At 42.2% G+C, this 14110-nt stretch overlaps 1 protein-coding gene across 4 annotated transcripts in view; it reads left to right on the top strand.

The window, feature by feature from the left end:
- The window catches only part of LOC149071632 (xylosyl- and glucuronyltransferase LARGE1-like), a 338538-nt gene that overhangs the window by 269581 nt on the left and 54847 nt on the right, over nt 1-14110 (top strand). For 3 of the 4 annotated variants that reach the window (XM_089247670.1, XM_089247671.1, XM_089247668.1), the window contains one exon: nt 5599-5787. In XM_089247670.1, the coding sequence (XP_089103796.1) occupies nt 5694-5787 (94 nt within the window). In that variant the 5' untranslated portion in view covers nt 5599-5693. Of the gene's footprint in view, nt 1-3681; nt 3796-5598; nt 5788-14110 lie in introns of those variants that run through there. The other variant, XM_089247669.1, reaches the window with a different exon arrangement.

Raw genomic sequence — 14110 nt, 5'->3', positions numbered from 1 at the left:
GATCCTAATCATCCTAACAGAACGGTGACCCAGTACATATTCCAAGGAATTTCTAACTGAAAGGTCGCCACCGGATTATGATATCATCTTTACCCCACGCGGCCCCCAAGATCAGCCACACGGGCAAACAAAGCACTGGACACCTGCCCGCCAACACACATCCCCCAGTGCTATCACGAGAACTGCCGAGCACCCACCAACCAGAGAATCATATGTTATGTTAAAGCAGTGTTTCCCAAAGTGGGCAATATCTCCCCCTGGTGGGCGATGGAATGGTCCAAGGGGGCGATAGAACCTACTGATTTAGCGTAGGATCCTATGGATTTACTTGGGTTGGGGAGGGGCGATGAGAGGAAAAAATTTCCGATGAAGGGGGGCGATGGAAAAAAAGTTTAAGAGACTATGTGCTAGAGAATGAGGGACAGAGAGTATGTGTCTGTTGGCTGCACTCACGTGGTCTCTCATAAAGCTTTATCTAACTTGATCACGAAAACGGTCACTCACGCATACAGTGAATCGCTCATACGCTCATTCATACGGTCACTCACTCATTCAACCTGTTGGCAGGGCCGTCTTAAGAGCATCATGGGCCCCCGGGCCAAGTGATTTTTCTGAGCCCCTACCTGGAAAATTCTCATAAAATTCAACAACTTCTTGTTTTTCTGAGGCCCCCGGACCGTGTCCGGGTGGGCCCATGCGTTGAGACGGCACCTCCTGTTGGTCAATCACTCACACAGTCACTCGGCCAACGCATACTGTTAGGTTAGGAGGAATTTCCGGGGGTTGAAATGCACCGGGGACGAAATGTCGGAGATGAAATTTCCGGGTTTCGTTGAGCACCCTTGAACTAAATATTAACCTATAAACTCCTGTTGGAATACATTTCAGCCAAAGAAAAAAACAACCAAATAATCGTGAGAATTGATAACATGGATTCGATACCAGATACATTTCCTCCCGTAAATATTTCACACAGGGTCTGTATATAAATCTTCGGTAGCGGAATCCTCCTCCGGGCCAGGGAGCGGTCCTCCCTAACTGTTGAAACTATTTCCAAAAAAAAAAAAAAATGATAAATTGCCGCAAACTCTGGAGGAGCTGCTCTCATTTATGTATATATTTCTCTTCCGCCTCACCTTTACCGACCGATATATGTATTCATATATGCGTGGCTACACCGTCGTAATTTTTCAGGCGTATCATAGAAGAAAAAGTTTTTTTTTTTACAAAATGTTTCTCTCTTTTCTACGGGAGAGATTTTCGGGGCTCCCGACGCTCCGATTCCATCTCTATCCTCCCTCCTCTACGCCACTGCATGGGCGTACGCGGGGGGCCACACAACCCCGCTCGCTCCCCGTCTCTCTCTCTCTCTCTCTCTTTCTACGTGGGAACTTTTTTCCCCAAGTCATGGGAACGCCGCGTTTTAGTAGGTGGTTGCGGTGCTCTCGCGCGCCTACCTTTTTAGGTTTTTCGCTTTCTTGACAAATGGCTTCTGTGTTGTCGGAATAAGAACTGGGGGGGGAGGGAAAAAAATGGGTACTTTTTTATCTTCAATTTTTATTTAGTTTTTTGTTTTTTTTAATGTGTGTTTGCATTTTAAAATTTATGCCAAAGGATTTCTTTCTTTCTCTCGAGGTGTTTGCGATTTGTTTTGTGAGTGTTCAGAGGAGATAATGTGTTTGCTTGGAAGGTGTGCGTGTGTGTGTGTGTGTGCGTGCGGTTTATACCTGTGTAGGGTCTGATAAATTTATGTATGGAAGTGGGGGTTATAAAAAGACGCTATATCCGTGAAGTTGTGGTTTCTTTTTGTTTGTTTCTCGTGCTTGTTCTTAGAGGGTCGAGGTGTGTTCCTTATTATTTTATTATTTATCGTATGGTTTACCTGCGCAAGTATTTATATTGGACTAGCGAAAATACCCGGCGCTTTTCCCGGTTTTTCTTCAATTTCTGGGAGGATTGGAAAAAAAGTGACGAACCATTATAAAGGAATAAACTGTTGTACATAATACTGGCAGCAGCGTCAGAGAAGTGGCAAACCGTTGTGAAGACGTGCATGTCTGAAACGCATTGTTAGGGGGAACTACGGTAACCAAAGTAAGCATTCCGAAAGTGATTATTGGTGCCCCAGGAACCGTTGTTGCCCGACGATTTTTCTCCCATTTCTAATGAACTTTTAAAATAGCTTGTGGTTTAAAACCCGTCCTGTTTGGCATATCTGCAAAATTTGACGACGACTGGGCTAAATTTAGATGTAAAATTTAATTACATTTAAAATGTAGATTTGTATAAGGCCGGTATTACAATATAAAACTTTGATAAAAGTCCTTCTATAAAACTTGAAAAGTGCAGCCAATAAGGTCACAGGTTGCATTTTCTGGAATGTAGCCAATAATCTTATTGGTTAGATTTTTCAAGTTTTATAAAAGGGATTTTATCAAACTTTTATAGTGTAATACCGGCCTAAAGAACAAACATATACATATATGCTTTCACATTTATGTATAAGAAGGTTATAGTAGGAAACTAAAATAATATAGTAACAGTAGGTACCCTCTGTTATCCGAGTCTCGATTAACAGTCTATGGTGCGGTGTGGCCCCAAATACATGGTCAGAAAATCCATTTTACCTAATTTTTTTTTCTAAATTTTTCCAGTTCATTGTGCCGTATAAATTCGTCTGAATATTCTTTAAAAAATCGAAGGAATTGGTATATTTTAATGCGATTTGCGAAAATTTATTCTCGGGAAGGGGGATTTTTGTGATACAGGAAGAAAAACTGATAATTCTTAGTGTTGCGCGGTGCATTTCCAGATCATTTTAGCATCCCGCGGTACATTTGCAGTTCACTTAAGTGGCCTGCGGCACATTTACAGACCGCTCAAGTGGCCCGCCGTCACGCATCCAAACCGGTGAAGTGACCGCACACTCTGTAAAAGGTTGTGAGCACCCTTGATGTAGATGGATAACATAGATTTATAAAATAGGGGTATGTTATAACGCGAGAAAAAAAAAAAAGCAAAAAGCACTGTTTTTCGAATCTGTCGTACCGTGATAAAAAGCCGGTACAATACCATATATTTCTCTTCTATGCGTTTTCCATTGATTGGACTCGAAATTAATGGTTCCGTCGTTTTTGCATTTGCGAAATTACCGGAGAGACCTTTTTCGGGTTTACATAAAAAGGCCTCATACGCATTGCTTCCGCCGATTATTTTGATTCATTGGAGAACGCATTACGGTTCGATTTATCCTCGGTTATTATGAGCGGCTTCATATTCTTCGACCGAGTGGGGGGGGGGAGGGTATGCTTTCTCCCCCGTAAGTGACATAATTATGTTTACGACGCGTTCCTCTATTTTATTGGAATTATTCCTCGTGCGAAAATTGCACGTTTTCAAAACGGACGAGTAAGAAAAATAGAAATGGACCTATTAGAGCGTTATTTTGTTTGAGCACATCCACCAACAAGAGAAAAAAAACTTAGTTCATTTGTTTGGCCGTTTTCCCATTTATTTCGCATCACGAATGGGAGTTCCTCTCGTTCTACGTACGTGTGTGTTCGCCGTAGGACAGGACAAAAAAAAAGCAAAAAACGATCAATTATACGGTTCAGGATTTGCATATCGCTTCAGCTGCGAAAAGAATGTTATGTTTGGCCAATAGAGATACGAATCGTGAAACACGAGCTCGATTCCTGTTTTTCGGATAATGCTGTTTTGCTAATCATTCGGTGGCTTTTGTGCCATCTATTTTTGTGCCCAACTGCTGTTTCAGTTCATGTTTATGGATTTAGTGTATGTGTTTGTGTTTTTTTAAAACCTGCATGTTATTGGTGTTATCTGCTTTTACATAATCGCTTTTCATCTATATCGATGAGTTTAATGCTCTAAATATGAAAAATATTTGAAGGAACGCTGTTGGGAATCTCTTACGCACACGCGTTGATGTTCCGAAAATTGTGCTGTAACTCAATTCGTGTGGGTGGAGTGTAATGGAATACACTCCTCAATAGTGTAATGGAATATTTGAAAAAAAAATTTTGGACTTGACGAAATTTGGAAATGTTTTCGTGATTTGATTGACTTTTAAAAAATATATGCGTGTATATAGTACGGCCGTATTCACCAACACGGTTCAACCTACAATCGCAGGTTAATGGATTAGCGATCGACACGGATCGGTTAAAAAATCCTCAATTTAACCAATCCGTTTCGATCTTCAATCCTTTCACCTGCGGATTGCAGTTTTAAACTGTGTTGGTGAACACGGCCGTAAGAGCATTGTCCTTCGATAGTTAATATGTATTAGTGCTTTTTGGGGCCTAAAATTTCAAGAATATTGGACCACTCGACCTAAAGTTCTATAAGTTTTATGTGACTCGACCTCTGAAGTAATATTACAAAGCCGTTTTCTGAACCCCCTCCCCCACCCCCACAAGCGCTCTCTTAACCTGCTTCATTTGGGGCCGTTAAAGTATTACGTAAGCAAATTTTTAGCCATTTTTGACGCCCCCACCCCACCCCCTGTCAGCAAAATTTCGTCATCAGCTCTGGCCCTCTGAATCCTAACTCATGTTTTCATAAAGGGTGGTTGATGACGTAAGCATTATCCAAACCCCCCCCCCACTCCTTGTCATCAAAAGTCAGCAAATCGGAAACCCCCTCCCCCATAGATGATGACGTAATACTTGAATGACCCTAGCATACAGCCAACATTCATAATTAACTAAAGTAGGGCATAAATGCCATGTGCAAATACTTTAGGGCACAAATTAACTTTTGTGTGTGTGTGTGTGTGGAAGCGTATTCTCTGTCGGCTTTTAGGCCATGAAAATCCTTGTCCTATTGATAACAGAAATAGGGAGAGAAAGAATGTTATCGAAGTTGTGTACGATTACGTCTACAGCATAAACAACAGAGAAAACTATATATAGTTTGATTATCCTAATTATTTTAATTACTATTTATATTATTATTTTGTGGTGGTGGAAGCGTTCATCATCTCCGCAATCGGAAAAAATATATATTCTTGAAAAAATAGGTCGCAATTTCCAGAAAATTTAGCGATTTCCTCCTCTGCGGATCAGGAAAACTTTCAAAAGCCGCTTTTAAATGTTGAAAACAATTTCATACCATCTTTTAACACCGTAACAACCTCCAGGACTCCAAACAAAAACAAATTTTGAACATCTCACGTCGTAAGTGAGGATGCTTCGCAAGGAATGATGTCTAATATGAGAAAATGAGCCCCGTATTTAAGTACAATCTTATGTTTGCGCCCTTGTAATGAGTGACGCAAATATTCGCGTTTTTAAAATTTCATAATGATTGAATCGATACACGATGTGTTTTTTTTTAACGGACACGTTGTTTGAAGAGCTCTCCCCTAAACAAAGTCAATGATCCAGAATTGTTTGTTCAGTCGTTTTTTTTGTTTTTACTATCATTTATATCAGAATTATTTGCAGGATTGTGCTCTCTTATTTTTCATAATAATGCCGATCGGTGGTGGTGTTGCGTGGTCACATGTTTACCAGATACGTAATTATGTAAATGCAAATTTCATGTTACATATTTGGTTTTTATTTTCCCCCCTAGCAATGTGGTCGAGAGGTTGTTTGCTGTGGTGCGTGCCATCTTCGAAAGGGAGTTAGTAGCGACGTCGAGGAGACAAGACATCCTAGTGTTGCGGAATGATGCGAAGGCGACGCTTGAGTGTCGTGGCCATACTTGCTGCCTGTGGTATACCGGCGCTTCTACTGCTGTACCTTGCTTCGTCCGACGAAGGTATTTTATTTGGTTTTATCCTATTGCTGAGAGAGTGATGAACGTTCGTATTGAATTTCTTTGTGCGATCGAAAATAAGCCAAAAAGAAAAAGTAGGGAAATAGAAAAACTTGAAGTCGCTGGGCATAATACTTGTTAAAGGACAAAGGGCACCCGGTGTCCTTTTGAAATGATCCTAGAAGTTTGGTCTAACAAGGTAAGCGCATAGGTGCCAATGCTTCCGATTTTTCAGCCTTATTAAATATTAAAATCTTCCGATCGGGAATCGGATTCTTCCGATTTTTCGTATCTTAAAAAAATTCCGAAGATGACTCAAATTGTGCTTTGTTTGAATGGAAAATCCTTAAAGTGAAAATACTCTTTTAGTCCTTACAATTCCAGGCTGACGCCGTTTTCTCAGGAAAAAGTATGGGGGAATCGGGATTTCAAGTACGAAAAATCGGTTTTTGTCACCAAATATGATGCCAAAAGCAAGCAAAGTGGCCAATTACTGCCAAAGAAAATTAGGACAGCGAAAAACTTTCTTTTTGAGAAAAGAGACACATGTATATCGTCACCCGTTGAAATTCCGAAAAAATGTCCCCGGGTTTTCCCTTTTATTCGTTGGAATGTGTCATTACGTGATAAACGTAACGTAAACGTACTACAGATTTTTCAAGTCTGTGTATTGGCACCTATGAAAGCTTCCCCTGGTGTCATCTTCAAAAAATTATGGGGAAATTCAAGATCATTCTTCTCACCAGGAACAAATGAAAACAAAAAAATCAGCGACGGAATGCAATTATTGAAACCGCAAAAAATTATTAGAAATGATAGCAGTTGACTACTCATTGCTTCTGGCGCTATCTATGAAGCACTTTTCTTCCCTCTGTTCTCTAGAAACTTGTTATTTCTCTTTCCCCCCTGCCCTCTTTCTTTGTCTATGCTGTACTTGATCACGCGTTGTTAGAATCACGTCGCTTTAACACTCCAGGGTTGCGGACCCCCTTAACGATCGCGGACGTAATATTGCGTTCCAAACGGCAGTGGACTAAATTCCGGCAAGTTCTGTGTCGCTTCTTTACTCTTTCTTTGCCATCGCGCAGCTTTATAGTAACCCTATCAGCTGAAGTTGCTTTTTTTCTTTCTATACTTCTACAAGTATTAATGATATTTTGCATATTTTAGATGTCTTTCTACTACTGCATGTGCATGTAGGAGCGATAGAGAACAAAATTTAAGATAGTGTGGAAAACGAGTGTCTCGCTGCGGTGTTGTGCAGGTTGGACATTGTCAGAACGCGCATGCGCGAGTGTGTCTCTGGCTGTAACGCTTGGCAACTTATCGCCAAACGCTCGTATTTTCGACTACTTTATTAATAGTAGTCCCCTTCCGACCTGTAGGCCGAACTCCGTCTCGGTACGCTCCTCCGGTGGTAAAAGTGGGGCCCCTGCCCCAGACTGAAAATATCAACTCAGTTTTCACCACAACCAGGATGAATGTGGCGATTGGTGATGTAAATGAGTCACATTTAACCTGTCGAACTGTTTAAAAAAATTACATTTTATTGACATAAAAAATAAATTTAAGATCACACACACACACACACACACACATTAAAAAACGAAGATGGTAATAAGGGAAAACCCTCAACCGAAATTGTGGGACTCGAACCCACGACCTTTGCCATCTGCGCCTCACGCTCTAACCACCGTACCAATTGTGGATGAAGAACCTTTGTAGAATTAAGTATATTATGTAATTAAGTGTATTACATTATATTAAACGTCGCCAGGAAATATGTTGGCGCTAACCAACAGTCACCTGGAAATATGTTGGCGCCAACCAACAGTCGCCAGAAAAGCACGCGCCAATCACGTGCATGCGCGTTCTGACAATGCTTTACGCACAATGTTGTGCACTACAGTGCAGCGAGACGCCTTCTCGCTGAAGTGTAGCCTCTCTAAAAAAAATTTTATCTATAATATACTTTTTCCTTTTATATTTGTTTTCCTTTTCCTAACATGCGGTTTGGTTAGGACCAGGTTACCAGATTTATGGCCGATTCGTTAAATAGAGATGATCCAAATTTGTCGCCAAAAGATTGTACGTGAAATGCTTAAATTCATTCTTGGCCTCTATTGGCTAAAAAATATTAATATTTACTTTTTTTTTTGAGTGACCCATAATAATTCCGACGAACTTTTTAATATTTTCGTGCATATTTGAATGAGAATCAGTGGTAATTATCTTAAAACTTTTTGAAGACGACACCTTGTTACCCTTTCCTTGTAAGATCTTTTGTTTTCATCGCGTAGCGTAGTGAGTGTGAACGCGGCTTAAGAATTTCGAAATCTGGGGTCATTCAAGTATTACGTCAGCAACGTCAGCATCGGGGGGGGGGGGGTTCGGATTCGCTGACTTTTGATGACTATGGAATAGGGGGGACTTGAAGGTTGCTTACGTCATCAACCACCCTTTTTTGGATGCATGAAATATTCTAAGCTGCTGACGAAATTTTTCTGACGGGGAGGGGAGGTCAAAAATGGCAAAAAATCTGCTGACGTAATACTTGAATGGCCCCTATACATTGATCAGTGAATCTATATATATAAAATTGATTTTCTGTGTGTGTGTGTGTGTTCTCTATACAAATCTACAATTTTAGATCGATCGTCGCCAAATTTTGCATATATACCAAATGGGACCCGACTTGAACGATAGGCTACATTAAAATTTCGTCAGACCAGGGCAAATGCCCCAAATGGGCAAAAAACTGTCCGGCAACAATGGTTTTTGGGCCTCAACAATCACTTTCCGAACGTTTACTTTGGTTACCGCGGTTCCCTAGCGATGCGTTTCAGACGTGTATATGCCTTTACAACGGTTTGTCACTTCTTTAATCCTGTTAGTATATGTATGATAGTACATAGAAATCAGTGCTAAAATTGTCGATTTAACTGCATAAATACAGAAATTTAGTGTGGGGGGGGGGTCCCTGCCACATCAATAATTTAAAAAATTAAATTGAATTCTCGATTTTTGAAATATTGAATTCACTTGGAGATACGAAGCCCAGAAAATTAAAAATATGAATAATTAGCCGGATCTACTTTTGAGTTTGATATCCATGCAATAACATTGATTTCAACTTTTTATCTATATCTTCTCAATCATGAAAATTAATGTCTCCGTATTGTCTTTTGATATTTATTTGCATAAATTCATATAGTTTAGGATGTTTTTAAAATTAGTTTTGGGCCCCGTAAAGTGCATCGAAAAAATTCCACAGCTTTAATTAAGCATTTTTGGAAGCTGAAACAGGCAGAGATGGATAACTTGAAGTTCAGGGGGAGGGAATCGAAATACCTAGCACCCATCAAAAGAAAGGGGGGAGGGGACTATTCATTTCTATGTTTCTTTAAATTTATATTTGTTTATTTCATGAGTAGCGCAGCACGTCGCCATATTGGTTATCTTTAGACACGGTTTGCATGTCCCTCAAAGAAAGAGGGAGATATCACGTGGTTCATAAAGCCTCATTGAAGAAAACCCGGGCAACGCCGGGTATTATAGCTAGTTCTGTATAATAGCGATTAGCGGAGGATTTCCTAGTAAACTGGTACGTAGCGGCAGGGTGCCAACTTGGAGGGGGAGCAGGCGGGTCTAGTGCCCAGGGTGCTGTACCAGAAGCGGGGTTGTTGAATATTCTACAGGACAAGGGGTGCCAAAATGCTGGTTTGCCCCCGAGGGATATTAGCGGCCCTCCGTAGCAGAGTCCGTTTGCTGTCTCACTCCTGAAAAAAAAAATAGCTACGGTTGTCATTATCAGCGTAAGTATGAGAATCACTCCATTCCAGTTCTCACATCGTGAACTCTTCCATCCCACCTTACAACTGTAATTCATCAGGAAATGATGATTTATACACAACTCGAGGGATTCTCATTTTCATCATCTCCTTAAAGTACTCAGAATTCACGAAAATATTGTTGTCGGGTCCTCTTATCGTCTCCTAAAATTCCACTTCGCACACGGGTCCAATTTGCTGCTTTCTCAGTATAATTTAGCAAGAGGATTCACACTCAACGAGTGCGACAAAATTCGCATCTTCACTGTATATACTATATATAATCCAACCCGTCTATCTTTATTAGACTCCGGCTTCTGGAAGAATTCAAAGATTTTCTTAGATCCGTATAGTGGCAAACGCCACTTTTTAACAACTTTTCAAGTCATTTTCTGTCGGTTGGTTTTTTTCTTATGATTTTTTCCGATTCCTGTTATTATTACCAAGAGGGTATTTTTTTCCCCCCGCTATAGATGATATATATATTTGTTAAATCGTGTTTTCCGCGCTGCATATTCCTCCAGAACGTCCAAGCAATTCCCAGATCAGTAGTTATCTAAAGCAACCGGAGGTTTTACGTTTTATGTGCTCTTAGTGGGGGCCGTTTTCTCTTCAACAGTAATGGCTGTTGTTAAGAGCCTTGATTAGGCCACGCGAGTGCGAGCAATTAGTTTTCACGTCACGATCGTTGAAATCATTTTCGCCGTTTCCTCCGCTTCCCTTTTTTTTTTTACTCGATTCCACGAGTGCCATTTTGGGGTGTACGGGAAAATGTGTTTGTTGAGAGGAAAGGGGGAAAAAGGTGCATGTCATTTGTTCCTGTCTTCAAATTGCTGGTTTGCTATAGCCTCTGTGCTTCTTATCTGTTCACGCCACCGTTTTATGCCCAAAATGCGGGACCCGCGCCCCTTTTTTCCCCCTCCCCCCCCCCCCCCGAACCCACCTCCGTGGTGTTGAGACGCGTTCTGCCTCCAACCCTTCGACCCCCCCCCCTCGCTCCCCCGCCAGTAGAAAGCGCCTCTTGATTGCTATGCAAATTTAAGCAATTTTCCTTGACAAGTAAAGTTCAAGTTCTAGTGTCACTACAAAACTTCCAGCGTGGAATTTAAATAACGGTGAAAGAAATTTGTTTTGTCTCAACTATTCTGTTTCTGTGTGTCTCCTGGTGAATATCGTGTGTAGGCGTGAATCCCCCCCCCACCCCCGCCACCCACCTGCTCCCTTTTCCACTCTATCCAGTAGGTTTCCTGCCCTCATGTCATTTCATTCCTCCCCATACGTTGTCATCATTCTTATAGTGTCATTTTGAATTTGAATTTCTTTTGTGTGGTTGAAGGTGTTGTTCGGAAAAATAAATCTTGCCAAAAAGAGCCGTTGCAATTTCGCCCCCTTTTTGAAGAATGGGTGTCTGTTGGGGAGGGGGGAAAATTCACGCTACGTGTAGGAGAATGTTACGTGTCCTCTGAATGTAGTATTTGCACATGGCATTTATGCCCTACTTTAGTTAATTATGAATGTCGGTTGTATGCTAGGGGTCATTCAAGTATTACATCATCGATGGGGAAGGAGGGTTTCCGATTTGCCGTTTTTTTATGACAAGGGGGGAGGGGGGTTTGGATAATGCTTACGTCATCAACCACCCTTTATGAAAATATGAGTTAGGATTCAGAGGGGCAGAGCTGATGACGAAATTTTGCTGACGGGGGGGGGGGGAGGTCAAAAATGGCTAAAAATTTGCATACGTTATACTTGAACGGCCCCCCTAGCTGAATGATTTTTGCTCACTTCTGGCTGGGATATTATAGCTCGGCACTAAATCCGGAACCGCACCAGCAAAACTCTGCATAGTTACCCAGTGCAAAAACCGGTTTTGTGATGTGAGTAGCACGGCGCGGGCGATTTAAATTGTCGATTTTGCGTAGCCACGCCACGAAAACCTGTTTTTTGGCGCTGCGGAATTGTGTAGAGTTCTGCTGGTGTAAAACCGATCTTGAGGTAGCAAGTCTCACAAGACTTACTTACGGGCCGCTGTGGTGGTCGAGTGGTCATAATGACGGACTCGCATCGCGGGGTACCCGGGTTCGAGCCCCACCGTCACCACAGTGGTGGTCGGCTGAAGTTGGTTTTCTGTGGTTCCCAACTTCAAGGCGCAAATGCGAGCCGATCTCCCCGTTAAAAAGTCTCGCCACAGAGAGCAACAGTCCTACAAACAGTACAAATATTCAGTCACTACACATCACTCACTTCACTTCTGAGGTATAGATGGCAGCACTGAAAAATCATACACAACACTAGATACGCACTCAGACTGTTAGGTACACGCACTTACACTTCCGGCACAACTCACTAGGTAGTAAATTGCCTATGGCGATAGACCTGAGTTGTGCTCGGTTTGAAAAAAAAAAAAAAAGACTTACTTACGCTCAATGTTATTGTTGGCGCACACCGGTTAGGCACGACTAGACAAGCTTAGTCCTGTTTTGTTTCACATTGATTTGGATGACAGCCGGTTCCTTTTTAGACTGGAGTGCTGCGGATCCACTAAGGCTCCGCAAAACAAAACAAAACTCATGGAATCACTGCTATAAACGGTTACCGAATTCAGAAACTTCGAAATGAGGAGGATGCATTCGCTCGCACGCGTGGCAACGCCACTCCCAGATGTTTGCAACAGATGGCTCCATTATATCAACAAGAACAGCAACTGTTTTTTGGATTTAGGAAATAAAGCAGAACCAATTTTTTTATGCTGGATTTCTCTTTGCGGGCGAGTGCTTTTTAACGAGGCGCCTATTCATTAGAAAATCAAGCATTGAGTATTGCTGGACCCATTCCGTTTATTTATGAATGGGAAAAAGTAACCCCGGCTCCATCCTAACGCGTGAGGAACATTTACATATCACTTGAATGACCTGCGACGTAGTTCCGAATCACTTACACGGTACAGTTTCACATTGGTCGAAATACCCGCGCCCAGGGCTGGACTAAGGTAGGTGCGGCCGCAAAAGGGGGATAAAAATGTTTTGATTACATTTTGATTTGAAATTCTTAACAAAACAATAGCTTAAAATTCTGGCCACGAGTCCTCCAATGTTGAGAGCTTGGGTAGATAATTCGTTTTCTAACTTTGAGAGCCCTAAACCTTCAAGTGCCTGGGGGCGCACTCACAATATTTTTACTGGGAAGCGGACACTTTTGTCCATATTTATTGCCAAATGGCATTTTTTATCACCACGAAGTAGTTTTACAGTCGTTCGGGCACCAGTGTGAACCTGGCGGGCACCAGAGTCAGCACCTCCTAGAGATAGAGGGCCTCCGCACGGGTTGCCAAGCTCATCTGTGACGTCATTAAGACTACCGATCAAGTTTGCCACATTTTGAACCACAGCATCCTATTTCGTTTCTTATTTCGGCGTAGAATCTTCCTGATTGGCTCACAAATACCGCGTAGTGATTGGATGTGGGGCATGGAAATCGCCAATTCTGAGAACGATCATTTCTTTTCCGCACAACAATGATACTGGCACTAGCAGGGAATTTTTTTCTCTGAATATTCTGAGGGAAAATGGACTACTTGCTGGCGTCACGAGCAGCGTGCAGAGGCCTTCTATCTCTAGGAGGTGCTGCTAGAGTACCCATGGACACCCTGGAGTATTAGAAAACTCCTGTTCAGAGGAACCGCAAATTTTTTTTTTTTTTTTTTTTTTTTTGCACCGGGCCGTGCCTCGGTGTGTCCAGATTACTCAAATAGCTCGCGGTATATTTCCAGATCACTCAAATATACGCCCGAGTGGCGTGGTGGTAAGGTGCTTGTCTGCCACCGTGAAGGTTGCTGTTACGGTCCCGGGTTCGAATCCGAGGGAGGATATAGTCAAGATTTTTTCCCTAACAAAAAAAGCTTGAGACGACCACCGATAGACGGCGCCTTCATTTCCAACCCATCTCATTAATGGCAGTAAATTGCGATATGGCCAGCGTTTGACGAAGTAGTAGATCACTTAAATGATCCGCGGCACACCTGCAGATCACTTGTTCACACACACTGCAGGTCACACAGTGTTCCGGGCAACTTAAGTGACCCACAACACGTTTTAATACCAATGAAGGAGGGTCCGCACTCTACTAAAGGAAGATTGAGTCCACCTTGCTCTGTCATTGATCACTTTTGTCGCGCCACGGTCATTTTCTGCCCACGAGGGCTAGTTAGACTGAAGCCTACAATTTATTGCCGATAGCGGCAGGCTTTTTTTTCATGCTCATCGAGGGGTTGGTGCACTAACCCCTTGATGTAGGCTCCCTGCGGTAACAATTTTTTCCCGCGGTCATGTCGCCTTTTTTTACACCCCTGCGTCAGGACATTTTCCTGACAAGGGCGAACCAGGTATCGGACCAGCACCTTCTAGAGATAGATCTATCTCTACGGGGGTTCTGATCGAACTCGCGACACGTCTAAACAGCCTCTGGTGCTTTAGGCGAGCATCTTATCGACCTGGGCT

Source organism: Pholcus phalangioides, unplaced genomic scaffold, assembly GCF_987345545.1.
Source record: "Pholcus phalangioides strain wild (caught in Gottingen) unplaced genomic scaffold, Ppha-v1.0 ptg000018l_1, whole genome shotgun sequence".
Classification (NCBI taxonomy): Eukaryota; Metazoa; Arthropoda; class Arachnida; order Araneae; family Pholcidae; genus Pholcus; species Pholcus phalangioides.
This window is presented reverse-complemented; position numbering and strand designations above follow the sequence as displayed.